Below are 14644 nucleotides of genomic sequence, written 5' to 3'. Positions count from 1 at the left end.
ATCACACCGTATATTTTAATTTTCACTATAAATTCTCAAATTCTTTATTTACTATCAATAATATTTCTATTTCCTCTTTCAAAATCAAATTAGATCGTGATGAATGGTGTATTTTGATAAATGGTGTAAATTGCGTAATCTCATTCACATGGCAATGCAATTTGTTTAGCGAATGCCACTGGCGAAAAGTGAATTTTCAAGGCGAATCAACTTGAGATTCTACTCGAAAGTGAAAGTTACTATACATCTGAAATTCACGTTTGGAAGGTGTGGTCTGAAATTTAATATTCAGGTTGATTTTTTACTTCACATCCTTAACTAATTTATATTTTATGATATCATCATGTGCTCTCTATGAATAGAATTTCCTGGTATTGTGAAATACCAGGAAATTCCACCAAATAATCTGTTGAGAATACTGTTTTTAAGATTTCGATTTCTCTACTTGAAAATAAAAATAATAGAAAAAACACAAAATAGTTGGATCCTGTATTCTGTTTTAAATTCTTACTCAATTCATACCATGTACTAAAATGAGATTTACCTTAAAAATTGAAGAATTCCACGAGAATGTAAAGTGTTCGTGTGGCATCTTCTCCTTGATTGTCGTCCTTATCCTTATCTGTCGAAGATTCTAATGTAATACTTATGATTCCCAAGACCAAACCCTTATTTTAACACCAAGTGATCAAGAAAATGATCACTTGGTGATCGAAACAAATGTCGAGGTGTTAAAATAACGGACAGGTTTTGGGAAAAAACTCCAGTAATATTTATTAATGTAATATTCAAATTGAATGAATAAGGAATAATGTTCTCTCAATCAAAATAAACGAATTCAGATATATGATGACAGACACTACACACTTGAATTGTTTGAAAAATTCCCAAAACATAATTAAAATATTCTCTGATGGTTTCACAGAAGTAAGCACCATTTTTTGCAATGAAACTGTCTGCATTATCTATAAATATTATACAGCGCGAGTCTCTAACATGGAACAAATTCACTAAATCAAAGGTGTTGTTTCTTTCGGAAATATGCGAAAATATACTAATCGACGTGTCGACGAACATGTCGATTAGTATTTTAAATTGCCTTTATTTTAATGCAAAAAAATTATACAGTGTGTCTCAAATATGAGATATAACGTCATCGATAATTTTTTTAAATGGCAATCCTGTTTTTTTAATGACTTTTATTAAAGGGTTCAACAAGTTGCACATGCCTGCCAAATTTCAATTTTTTACTCCTTGTCTTTTGAAAGATATTTAACAAACATTATCTAATTAAAAAATTGAATTCAATTCAATAGTGTTTCGTTAACAAGTATTCAAAATGTTGTCCATTTACTAACTGACAATACACTGAACGTAACTGAAACTCGTTTTGAACATTTCTGATTACTTCGCCTACACTCCTGTCTTGTTCGTTCTTTTGAATCCTCAATATTTGCCGGTTTGGTTTTAAAAACTTTGCTCTTCAAGTTTCTGTTTCTATTCGAGACATCAGCTTCTATAGGACAAGGGAACAAAATAGCCAAATTCGGAACTAGGTCCTCCTGCAAGAATTCTGAATATCTTGCTCCAGTAAGATTTTCTTAGAAGAAAATCGGTCCTATAACTCGATCACCAACAATCCCTGCCCAAACATTGACTTTTTCTGAATGTTGAGTGTGGCCTTCGCTCATCCAGTGTGAGTTTCTGTCTGCCCATTAACGACAATTTTGACGATTTACCACACCATTCAACATAAACGTTGATTCGTCAGAAAATAGAACGTTTGCTTCTTGTACAACATTCCTGTCCAGTAGATCCATCATTTGTTCTCAAAACTGGAGTCTTCTATCTGGATCATCTTCGGTGAGTTTCTGGAGAATTGTTATTTTATATGGATAACATTTTTCAGCTTCAAGAACTCTTGCACTGAAGTCTGGCTAATTTCGAGTTCCTTAGCTATCTGCCTAGTGGGGACATGAGGATTTTCTTCGACAGAGAGAACATTTATTATGACCTCTTCACTGAGCGCACTCCGACGATGATTAATTGTGAAGCCCATTTTCCCGGAACTGTTTTTCGATCTTGCTTACGGTACTTTGCGATATGGGTGGTGAATCAGTATACTTCTCTCTGAATAAATGGGTAACTTCATTTTGTGTTCTTGCCGTATCTCCGTAGCCAATATTCATTAGAATTTCAATCTTATGTGTTTCAGTTAAGTACGGCATTTTACTAATGGCGAGCAACAAACTGTGAAACGAATAACAGTTTTTGTGCACAAATATGATTGGAATGCGATACTACTCTCCTTACTTTTTTTGATAACTTTTTTTATGACAATGTCACTGTCAGGTATCCCTGACATTCTGAGCATTTATTGAAGGAAGACTATTGAATTGAATTCATTTTTTAAGTTAGATAATGTTTGTTAAATATCTTTTAAAGGACAAGGAGTAAAAAATTGAAATTTGGCAGGCATGTGCAACTTGTTGAACCCTTTAATAAAAGTCATTAAAAAATCAGGGTTGTCATTTTAAAAAATCAACGATGAAGTTATATCTCATATTCGAGACATACTGTATAATTTTTTTGCAAGAAAATAATGGCACTTCAAAATACTAATCGACCTGTCCGAGCATATTTCCGAAAGAAACAACATCTTTGATTTAGTGAATTTGTTCCATGTTAGAGACTCGCACTGTATATCAAAGTCATCATGTCTGTCTGAATGCCATAAACTCAAAAACTACGAACGCATGCTGATACTATTTTCAACTTTTTTGAAATTCGTGCTTAAAATTAATGAGCTCAATGAATGTGGTTGGCATTATTTCATTCGAATATGAGAGGTCCTTTTTCTTATTGTCAATAGATCAGTTGGAATCTCTTTTACCCTATCGTTATCTCTTCTTCTATTTTGTATCCCTCTCATTCATCTCATGTTATCAATAATCGTTTTATGTCTTATACATTTTTAACCTCGACATTTTTGTTTGTACACATTATCAGTATCCAGAGTGATATTTTACTTGCCGGTAAACTTCTCTAGTCCATTTGTCATTATGTGAATTTTTTTTAACGTGTTTGATTGCTTGTAACTCTCAAGTTCGGGATCTGTATTTGACAGAATCATCGATATAATTGCTTGATCTATTATTTGCGGACACTTGGCGCTGTACGTAACCTCCTTGATATATCGACATTATTGCTTGATCTATTCGCGGGCAGATGGCGCTGTAGGTAACCTCCTTGATATAATTCAAACTCACTTCACATGTATTTCTTCATTTGGCAATTTTTTTTTAACACGCGCGCCTACTGCTTTATTTGTTACCCTTCTTTGCGCGCCTGCCGCCTTGGGCTTGGTAACTGATTTTCAAGCACCCTCTCCGGAATCGGAAAATATCAATGGTCATTTTTCTAAACAATATACGGCGGATTGATCCCAAAGTTAATATAAAATGCTAGTATTATTGTGAAAAAAGCGTGGGCACTTTGTGCCATATTTTTTTGTATATGAAGCGCCCGTCGCTTTTTTCACAATACTACTAGTATTTTTCATTCGCTATTGTTTTAAGCTTATTTAAAAAAATATTTTCAACTTTTTAGTTCGATGTTCTTTAAAAGCATGTTTTTTAGTTTTTTAAACTATATTTATTTCTATTTCAATCTCAATTTTTCCTTCCAACGTCTACATGTTTCGATGTTATAATTTTCTATCAACTTGTTTATACGTCTCTATTTCTATCTCATCTATCATTATCTTCCATCTCTAGAGTATCAGATTTATTGATACTTTCAGATAATGGAGGTCCGAAGATATAATATTCAGACTGGGGTACCGCTTTTCCCAAAAAAACAATGAATCCTGAAAACCTGAAAATACTGATTTCCAGATAAATGGGAAAATTTATTTGTCATACTGTATTTGGGTCAATAACCCTACACAATCTGAAAAATGAACAAAAGTAAATCAAAAGAAATATAACAGATTCTGCTGTTTCCAGTTGTGGTATTATCAAAGAGGAAGATTAAAACTTAATCTTCCTCTTTGATCACTTGGTGATCGAAACACGTGTCGAGGTGTTAAAAATAACGATTTGGTGTTGGGAAAAAACTCCAGTAATATTCATTACTACACCAAAGGTTCCAAACAGTGCATCATAAGAGCATTTATGAATACAAGTGTGACTTATGTAATAAAGAATCTTGCAAATTTTGAAACGAATGCTTCTACTCATAATTATCGTACACGTCATGGTGATATGTTAAGGATACTTTCTCATAAATCGAACAAATTCAAAAATTTTCCAATAAACAATACTTATTTCACTTAACATAAGTTGCCAAATTCAATCAAGGAGTCCAACTCAGATAACACCTAAGAATGATACGGAAATATCCTTATTAAAAAATTATTTTTACAGTATAAATAACTATTGGGGCGATAATTCGTGATAATCCCCAATGTAAGATAATATATGTATTTGTTCTTTTTAAAATTGTGACATGTTATCGATCGAGAGCTGGCAGTAAAGCTAACAGCTTACAATTTCCATAACAATGTTGAGTTTGGTAATTTCTTCTCGAAAATGTTATCAAATCCCTGTTCAAACCTATATTCAACGGGTTTTCTGAAATTTCGCTAATCTCCCCAAGATTTTTTCATCTAACACATCATCAAGTGTAAGAAAATCAGCTTGAAATCCTTTGAGGTTGCAGTTTCTTCAATTACCTAACGATGTCTCCTATAAAAATACATCAATAGGTTCTACTAATAAAATATGCAAAAGGTGTTGAAAAGTGCCGCATACTCTTCTTGAATGTGTAAATTGTGAATCTGGTTCTCGTTCTGGCTGTCTCATACAAATGGACAGTGAAGTGTTGGGAAATCGGAAATAGACTAAAAATAGTTATTTGCGTAACAATCCAGAAAAGAGGTGTTTATTAGCTTATTTTTTTCCAGCAAGTACGTATTTGGGGCGAGGTGAGCCTGAGTGCCTTGAATTTGCTTTCTACCCATTTTTTATTTCTCTCACTCTCATTGGCAATTTTAATTTTGTCAATAATTTGGAAACTCGTTAACAAATATTGTTATTTCAACCCAGAAATGCTATTTTACACTTCAACTATGAAAATTAATATAATGCAATTTGCATGAAGTTGATTGGAATATTTTCTATGAGCTAAGTTCAATTGAGGATATGACTGGTTTTCTAATGGATTGTTATATCCGATTAATAAACGTAAACTTCCCTCTCAGGAATGTGTCTAGCAAGTGTAAAAAATCTCCCCACTGGATGAATGACCAAATGAAAAATATCAAAAATAAAGTTCAAGTTATAAAAACGATATTTAATTGTACAAAGGATGAGACACACAAACGGGCTTATCTTGCATTGAACGTTGAATACCAAAATATGATACTATCAGCGAAAAGATGTTCATATGATGAACAAAGTTAAAGACAGTTGGAATTTTGAAAAGAATCGAGATGGTATCAAACATCGTGAAAGTAAGTTCACTGCGAATGACTTCAATACATATTTTGTTAACGTAGGTGTGAGAATATCTGAGTATCTGTCACCCTCAAATTCCCGTTATATTCCTCTATCAATAACGGACAAACCAAATACACCAAGATCCTTTTTCATGGAACCCATTTTGAACTGGGGCAATATCTGATCTGAAAAACTCAAACTCGTTTTATGCATACGAACTTAATAGTAGAATTTTCAAAGAAACGGCCTCGTATCTAATTGAACTGCTTGGAATACTCTTCAACGCGTGTATCGAAAAAAGTATATTTCCAAGTGAATTCAAGGTGGCCCGAGTTGTCCCAATCTTTAAGAAAGGCAGTGAGGATGCAATTGAAAATTACCGGCCAATATCGATCGTCCCAATTTTCGGCAAATTATTTGAAATCACCCTGAAAAATAGGCTTTATAAGTATTTTCATAAGTACAAGCTAGTCAACACTAATCAATTCGGATTTAGGAAATCATCCTCCAAAATAATTGCGGTAAAGAAAGTAATCGAAAACATAATAACTCGCTTTGAAAAAGAAGAACACACTATTGCTGCTTTATGTGATCTAACAAAAGTATTCGATTGCATCTCCCATTCTATTCTACTGAAAAATATTAAATGACTATGGCATAAGAGGAACCCCCCTGTCTCTTTTTTCTTCATATCTGACAAACAGATACCAATAATTGTATCAATTGACTCGAACAATGTATCCGACTTAAAACCAGTTATATGTGGAGTTCCCCAATGCTCGATTCTGGGGCCTCTTTTATTCATAATCTATATAAATAATCTCTTTTCCTTCATGTCACCTCATAATTGTTTTGCTTTCGCCGATGATACTACTCTCACGACATCCGTAAAAATGATGAATCAAGGGTAATATGGTGCTCGATATGAATCAAATTCAAAAGAATGCTGACATATGGTTCAAAAGAAATAATCTAATGTTAAACGAAAATAAAACTCAACGCATAATTTTTACATCAAACTTTTCTTTGGTTGAAGGACACAGTGTTAAACTCTTAGGCATACATTTAGATGATAATCTGAACAACTTAGCATTAAACTGTCGAAATAAACATTTCTTCTTCAGTCAGGTGGTACCATCATCAATCAATTACTTTTTAAACTACTACAAAAATACAAATAAAACACTTTTCCTTATTCTTCAATAACCCTTTAGCTGCAACTGTAGCAATCACTTCACTAGACCGACCCCTGATCGACCGCTTGTAGTTAATCCCTTGGGTATGACACCAATTTGATTGTGGGCTCTAGATAAGATAAGAAAAGATAAAATATCTTATTATTATCATTTTCATGGAATATAAAATATATTCTGTACAAACGTTTCAAGACGTCAATGCAATGAGTTTTTCTAAACAGTTGTACATAATGTTTAGGGTGTATCAAAGTTAGGTTTTCAATCAAATAGTGGACGTTGTTTTCCATATTCAGATTTCGTCAGAAAAGTACTTCAAAAAACCAAAACTGTATAGGTATGTACCGAACGGTTCAGAAATTATACTAAAATTAATGTCAGGAAGCTGATCTATTCAATCGTTCCCATTTTCAATACAAACTGAATTCAACATTCTTTTTTGTGATGTGTTCATTTCAAAAATTAATGTTTCCCCATTATATAATAATATTTTGACCGAATTTTATTTTCTGGTACTGAGAAAATCAAAACTAAAAAAGCAATGAAATAAAACTATCAGACACCTGTGCAACATCTGCGTCTGGAACACAAGAAACGTCCTATTAGATGGGCTGAAACAGTTCGTACGTTAGCACACATATAGCTCTACTAGTATTACATCCATATTATTTTTAGTCAACCCTACCCTTCAAAAGGCACTGTCGGACCATTAGTTCGTGGGAAAAAACATTTCGAGTGAAGCAACTTTCGTTATTTTGAAAAAAATGGATAAAAAGGAATTTCGTGTTTTATTAAAGCATTGCTTTTTGGCGAAAAACAAAATACTGTTGAAGTCAAGAATTGGCTTGATGAAAATTATTCGGATTTCGCACCAAGAAAATCATCCGTTGAGAAGTCATTTGCTACGCTGACTACGCTGTTACCGATGAAAACATAAAAAAAGTCCAGAAAATGATTTTTGATAGATGAGGCTATAAAGATATCAAAGAAATGTGTTGGACATATTGTGCATGAATATTTGGCTATGAGAAAACTTCAAAGGGAGTGCCACGCGAGCTCACAAACAACGAAAAACAACAACGAATTGATTACTCTGTGCTGTTTCACCATAAAATACCTGAATTTATGTGTCGATGGATGAAATATGGCTTCATCATTCCACACCAGAATAAAAAAATCGTCATCTGAGTGGACTGCACGTGGTGAACCGACTCCAAAGAGTGCAAAGATGCAACAGTCGGTTGACAAGGTTATGGTATTAGTATTTTGGAATACGCATGGTATAATATTCATCGATCTTGAAAAGGGAAAAACCATCAACAGCGACAATTACATAGCGTTATTGGTGAATTTGAAGTACTAAATTGCGGTAAAAAGGCCTAGAAAAAAATAAAGCGCTGTTTCATCAAGACAATGTACCGTGTCACTAATCAATGAAAATGATGGCAAAATTCCATGGATTAGGTTTTGAATTGGTTTCGCATCCACTGACCCCAGCGACTTTTTCCCGTTCTCATGTCTCGGATGCAGAGGTGGAAAGTCATCTTGGTTTTGGTCAGGTTGGAGCATGGCTCCCTTACCCTTTCAATTGGTGTTTGTCAGAAGGACAAATGGGTCATAACTGATGGTGGGATGGCGACATGAATGTGCTCAGAAATCTGCCGCCCTTCACGGTGTACACCTACCTGGCTGGGGTGAAATGGATGAAGATATTATTCATCTGTTAACGGAGGACATGGGGGCCTCATTCGACAGAGTGTCGGGCCTTCTATATCGGATGGGGTCATCTACAGCATGATATATAGCTTCCCTAATAACGGATTATCGTGAGTTTCTGCACAATCAAAAACTCGCTGATTCCTCGACTGAATGGACTGCCGAATGGAAGGCAGCTGCAAATCTCTGCGGATGGCTTCATTCTGCACGAACCACGGAGCATTCACTATCATCAGTATTATCTTGTTTTGCAATTTCGACAGAATTGAGATATTACACGGAGCCGCTTGTCCCCAGACGCCTGAAGCATACGTGATGACAGGTTTAAACATCGTATTGTAGATGGTAATTTTGTTTTTTCGGCTCATTTTAGATCTTCTGTTAATCAGAGGGTACAGAGGATCTATCCGGCCCTCGATCCTTGTTTTAACGGATATAATGTGCGGGTTCCAGGTGAGCCTACGGTTTATTAGAAGGACGAGGTACTTTACCCGCGCTTGCCAGTTGATCTTCCTTCCAGAGACCCTCACTTTCCTAGCCGGAGAAGATATTGTTCTTCCCATGGCTATCGCCTGAGTTTTTTCTGGGTTCACTCGGGTCTTCCACTCGAGGTACCAGCGCTCGAGGTCGTCCAATGCACGTTGCATGTAGACGTTTCCGAGCTCCCGACCCATGAAAGATGAAAGGAGAGCCGCTGGTGTAGAGCGAGTATAACGTGTGAGAGAGCACATCTCCCTGTGGCATTCTAGCGAGGATCTCTCTATTGTCAGACAGGGAGTCCTGTACTCTGACCTGAAATGTTGTCTTTCACTGAAGACCCGATCCACCGAATCAGTCCCCGAGGCAGGTCGAACGCGTCTAATTTGTGTAGCAGGCCTTCGTGCCAAACATAGTCGAAAGCCTTCGAGATGTCTAAAAAGACAACGTGAACTTTGCGGTAGTTGTTTACTTCTTGAATGGTGTTTTCGACCAGTCTCATAGCCTGTAACTCGGTGGAGTGGTCTCTCTTGAATCCAAATTGTTCGTTAGGCAGCACATTCCGGTCCTCAACTTCTTCGTTGAGCCTTTGCAGAACGACTCTTTCAGCCAGCTTAGCCGCCGACGAAAGCAAACTGAACAGGCGATAGTTCAGTAGGAAAAGCGCGTTCCGATCCTGTTTCGGGAGCATGACGACGATCGCATGCTTCCACCTTCTGGAGAAGTATCTGAGGGTCAACGAACTGTCGGATGCAGATGTAATCAAAACTGAGGCCTATTTTGAGGCTAAAGTCAAATCGTACTATAAAAATGGTATAGAAAAATTGTACGACCGCTATAATCATTGTATCGCCCTCGAAGCCAACTATACTATATAAATTTACCTTTTCGATGTTTCGATTCATAGTGTCGTTTAATGTTATAGAGAACAGCTATGGTTTCATTACAAATTAAACATAGTGCCTTATTACTGGACTCAATCACAAAATACTGAAAGTTCCATTTTTCTTGGAACGTTCTGCATTCGCTGTCGATTTTTCGCTTCTTTTCCATACTAACAAATCACACATAAAAACAATAAGTCAAATCAAAATACTTTTATTGACGGGTGTTACTTTATTTCACAATAGACAGTTTCGCTTCTTTCGCCTTTCCTACGCAGACTAACTCGCAGTTGCGCCGCTAGCCTTTTTATATGCAATTATTTCTGCCATATCGAGGTGATCGGAATACACTAGCTAGAACCAGAACTTTCTCGAACCAACGCGGTAATTCCAAATATTTAATTACACCTAATGCCACCTAGCGGGTAGCTGAAAAAGATAGTACATAGTACCACTACTCGCCACTAGATGACGTTAAGTGTCACAATACACAATAATAATTGAAATGCAAAAAAAAAAAAAACGTAAGTTTGCTGAGGTCACGCACTTTGCGACTATCCTAGTCTAGAAATATAGTTAAGGGCAGAAATTGGCCCTTGGAACAAACTGAAAAAATCATTATGGCCTGAAGGCTTCAAAGTGTGGAAACCCCTGGTCTAAACGAAGTCAAACCGAACAGCTAAATAAAAGACTAACGTTAATAACATACAAAACATGCCACATGAAAATAATGATTAGAACTAGTAAATTATATCACGCCGCCTATGCCATACAAAAAAACTGCCGTTCGAATTGACTTCGAATGTAATATACTCATACAACTCCAGTTGAAAATGAAATATATAGTGCTTCATTGGAAAATATAAAAAAATATCAGATTTTGATTCATCCCCTATCAGACAAAAAGGTTTTGGTCTATGTATTATTCGATAATTAAAAATCTATATTTTTAGAATATCACCATAACGAACCAGTTTTTCGAATGAGTTTCCTTTGAGAAAATGAGGATACTTGAATAGATCAGCTTTTTGACATTATACTTGGCATAGCTTCTGAAACGAGTGGTATATATTCATAGAATCCTAAATTTTATCGTAGTACATTTTTGAAATACTCCGATCATGAGAATCATGTATGACATTTTATTTTTGAAAAACCTAAATTTGATTCACGGTTCTACTGGGTACCCTGTATATAAATGATTAATTCGAAAAATCTCAGTGCAATATCTGGGACTTTCAAATGAAGGATTTTTTGATAATATCTCTTTTCTTCTAATTGAATCTTGAAGGGATACACACTGCACGTTTGTGTGTATTATATTTGATAGTACTTCGGCGATACGGCTCGCCTTATCTTTTAATTTTTTTCATCACTTCATTATTTCAGTCCGCTGAATACGAATCTATAGTTGATTTTTTTTGCAAGAATTAACTTTTGAACATATGGTCATACAAATATTCAAAATGCCAAGAGATATATTTTGTCACAGGCTTTCTTTTGTCTGTCTACACTATCTATTTTATTATTATTTTGTTCATTTTTCTGCTAAATTGTATATTCGAAAGTAAGGAATCGTTTGTTCTGAGGGTTGGTATTCATATGGGGAAAACAGCTGGGTAATAGAAATAAATTTCCAGTTCATTCATTTTCTTCGCCAAGTCATTGGAATAATTCAATTTTGTATTCCACTGGATAGAAACTTGATGAAATGAAACCTGGAATTAAAAATCGCAAATCGATTTGGCAACAATGCATTAACTTGTAGCTTAACATTGTAATGTCAACATAACTGATAAAACTAAAATTATCATTCAGCCCTTAAATTAAGTGTATTTACTGAACAGTATGCAATTGATGAAGAAAATGAATCAAATATTCTATATGGAATTCCTATCGAGAAAAGAAGGTGACATTTTGAATTTAGAAAAAATTTGTCTTCTGAAAACATAGATTTTTCTATATTATCAACTTTTGAATAATTGACTGTAACGTACGGAAATAAGTATATGGAGGAAAAATTCATAAATTTTGCCCCAAGCCGACTGCCAAATATAGTGCCCTGTATTTCCTTTTTTTGTCCATCCTAACATTTAGTTAGGCAAATTTTAACTCTTACATCTTACATAATGAAATATATAACTCTCCACCTACTTCCAAAAATAAATTAATGTAAACCTCAATGTGAATTTCCTAATTAGAGAAACATTCCGTATCATCCAAACAACGCTTATGTATTAGCATTCAAGTAGGCTATGGGACATTTTGACGTTTATCGTGAGAAGTCAAATTAAACTGAAGTGGAGCGATAAGTATCCATTGATTGGGTTCAAAAGTTGAATTATCAGTAGAAATGTGGCAAAGTAAACTAAGAAACCTCCCATTGTACAGTTCACGGCGAATTTTGCAGCAGAAGCATTATGCTAAATCAATGAAATCCACCTCAGCAACTGTTATAGATCAACAAACAGACGCCGAAAAGCTGAAATCAACAACCACCCCCAACCTTATCTCCGATTCGATAAAAACGGGCCCGTACCTTGCCAAAAACCCAAAGGCGACTCTTGTGAATGCCGAAGAACAACAAACCATATCTTTTGACGATATTCCTGGTCCAATAAGCTTGCGTTTTATATCCAAATTCTGGTCGATGGTGCCCGTAATGGAAACAGAAATTATCATCAGACTGGCTCAATATTTTCTCAGTGGAGGCAAATTTTTCCGTGGCATCCTCTCATGGGGAGGTAACATGTCATTTTTCAAGAAGTTTTTTAACGAATATGGTCCTGTTGTCAGAATTCATGGAGCCTTTGGTAGTGACGTTGTTCTTTTAAGCAGACCGGAGCACGCATGTGCCATTTTTCGAAGTGAAGGTCAGTACCCTATCAGATCATGTTTAGATTCCGTAGAGAAATACCGATTGGAGTGCAGAAAATACCGCCAAGCAGGACCTTTCCTGTCGCATGGACCTGATTGGGAAAAAGTCCGCAAATCTTTAGAACAACCCATGCAATCTACTCTAACCGATCAGTACGACAAACTGCAGAACATCTGCGATGAACTTGTAGACAGAATAATGGCTATTCGAAACAAACAAGAGGAAATGCCGAATAACTTTGATGTCGAAATTTATAAATGGTCTCTGGAGTGCCTCTCAGCTGTCACACTGAACAAAAAATTGGGATTTCTGGATCCTTGTGGAGTCAGTCCGACGTCAGACCCAGGAAAACTACTTGAAGGGCTTTTTGGGGCAACGGATGCTATCCGGAAATGCGAATACGCTTTTCATTTCTGGAAGTTTTTCAACACCCCTGCATGGAAATCGCTAGTGGCAAATTGTGACATGGTAGACAGCGTTTTGAACAAGTACGTAGAAAAAGCAATGAACACTCTCAAAGAAGGAAAAGCTTCTAACATTCCTCTTGAGAGAGTCAGCTTACTCGAAAGTTTACTCCTGAAGGAAGGTATCGTGGAGGAAGATGTTATGACTGTTATGCTAGATATGTTTCTTATTGGCGCAAATGCGACAGCTCACACTGTGGCTTTCTTATTGTACCACCTTGCAAGGAATCCCCGCTGTCAAATCAGGTTGTACGAGGAGCTGAAGAAATATAACAACAATGTTACAAAGAGCGAATTGATGAGTATCAAGTATCTGCAAGCCTGTGTGAAAGAATGTCTAAGGCTCGATCCCCCTATGCCGATTTTGAGTCGTGTTTTGAATAACGATGTTGTTATTCACCATTATCGCATTCCAAAAGGTACCAACATACTTTTCGCCACTCATTTGAATAATATGGGAGACGATTACTTTGAAGATGCTACTAGATTTAAGCCTGAAAGATGGCTCACTGATGAACTTGGCGGCTTTGGAAATGAATATCAGGCGTTTGCTTCCATGCCGTTCGGACATGGCCCCAGAGCTTGTTTGGCGAAAGACTTAGCCGAAACGGAGATCGCCATGGTTCTGTTCAAGATCTGCAAGAAATTCAGAATCGAATACAATTATGGAGATATCAAGAGTTCTAATGCATTTTTGGCTTCACCTACTAAACCTCTTAAGTTCAGATTCATCAATCGCATCTGAGTTCTTTCTTTATCGTTCTGAAATGTATGTTTATTTATGACATGAATATAATTTTCACTAATATAAGTTTGTTCTGCTAATAAATGACGGAAGTGGATTTGCCATTTCAATATCATATTTCGATAATTTTCAAATAACATGATTCTAGGCTGGTACAGATACTCCGATGGCAAAAAATAAGCATTACTAAATTTGACCTCTTTTACAGGGCAAAATGTTCTGCAAGGAAGTTGTTGATGATAGAATAAAAACTTTTATGCAAAATACTTTTCAAAATAAAATCAGCTTCTGTCTTCAAACTTGAAAAATAGTATATTACGCACCTTGAGAGAAACGTACTGCATTCTCACCAGCGAAATATTGTAAAAATCGCGGACGAGGATGCCGTACTTTTCACCCGTGGTGCGTCAACGACTTTTTCTCACTGTGGGATGAAAAGTGCGATCCTTTCGATCCTAGGTTACCGAGAGAGAGAACGGAAGAGAACGAGGCACAAAAGCGAACTTTTCATCCCGCTGCTCATTTGCAGTTTTTTTGTTGTTTCGTTTCATTTTGAATCTTTTTTGTCAGATGTCAAAGAAGTTTCGAAATGTAAAATATGTCGAGATATTATCAAATGACTTCTGAAACATTCGACAAAGTACAAGGTGTTTTCTGATATTAGTTTGATGCATTTCGCTACTATCCATAGTTATTGAAATATTTCAAAAATTAAGAAAAAAAATTGACGTTTGGTTTGTTAAGTTATGACAGTTGTTAGATTAGGTCAGGTTAGGTCAGGTTAGT

At 35.8% G+C, this 14644-nt stretch overlaps 2 protein-coding genes across 2 annotated transcripts in view; both read left to right on the top strand.

Moving 5' to 3' along the window:
- LOC111508633 (uncharacterized) overlaps positions 1-14644 on the top strand; it is a 100080-nt gene that overhangs the window by 74831 nt on the left and 10605 nt on the right. The gene's annotated exons all lie outside the window — the stretch shown is intronic.
- Positions 12023-13924, top strand: LOC111508632 (probable cytochrome P450 301a1, mitochondrial). The gene has a single exon (XM_023164201.2). The coding sequence runs from the start codon at positions 12125-12127 to the stop codon at positions 13856-13858; it is 1734 nt and encodes a 577-aa protein (XP_023019969.2). The 5' UTR covers positions 12023-12124; the 3' UTR covers positions 13859-13924.

The sequence above is a fragment of the Leptinotarsa decemlineata genome, unplaced genomic scaffold (genome assembly GCF_025532065.1).
Source record: "Leptinotarsa decemlineata unplaced genomic scaffold, Ldec_3_MD MMD2_tig00000505_RagTag_RagTag, whole genome shotgun sequence".
NCBI classification, from domain to species: Eukaryota; Metazoa; Arthropoda; class Insecta; order Coleoptera; family Chrysomelidae; genus Leptinotarsa; species Leptinotarsa decemlineata.
This window is presented reverse-complemented; position numbering and strand designations above follow the sequence as displayed.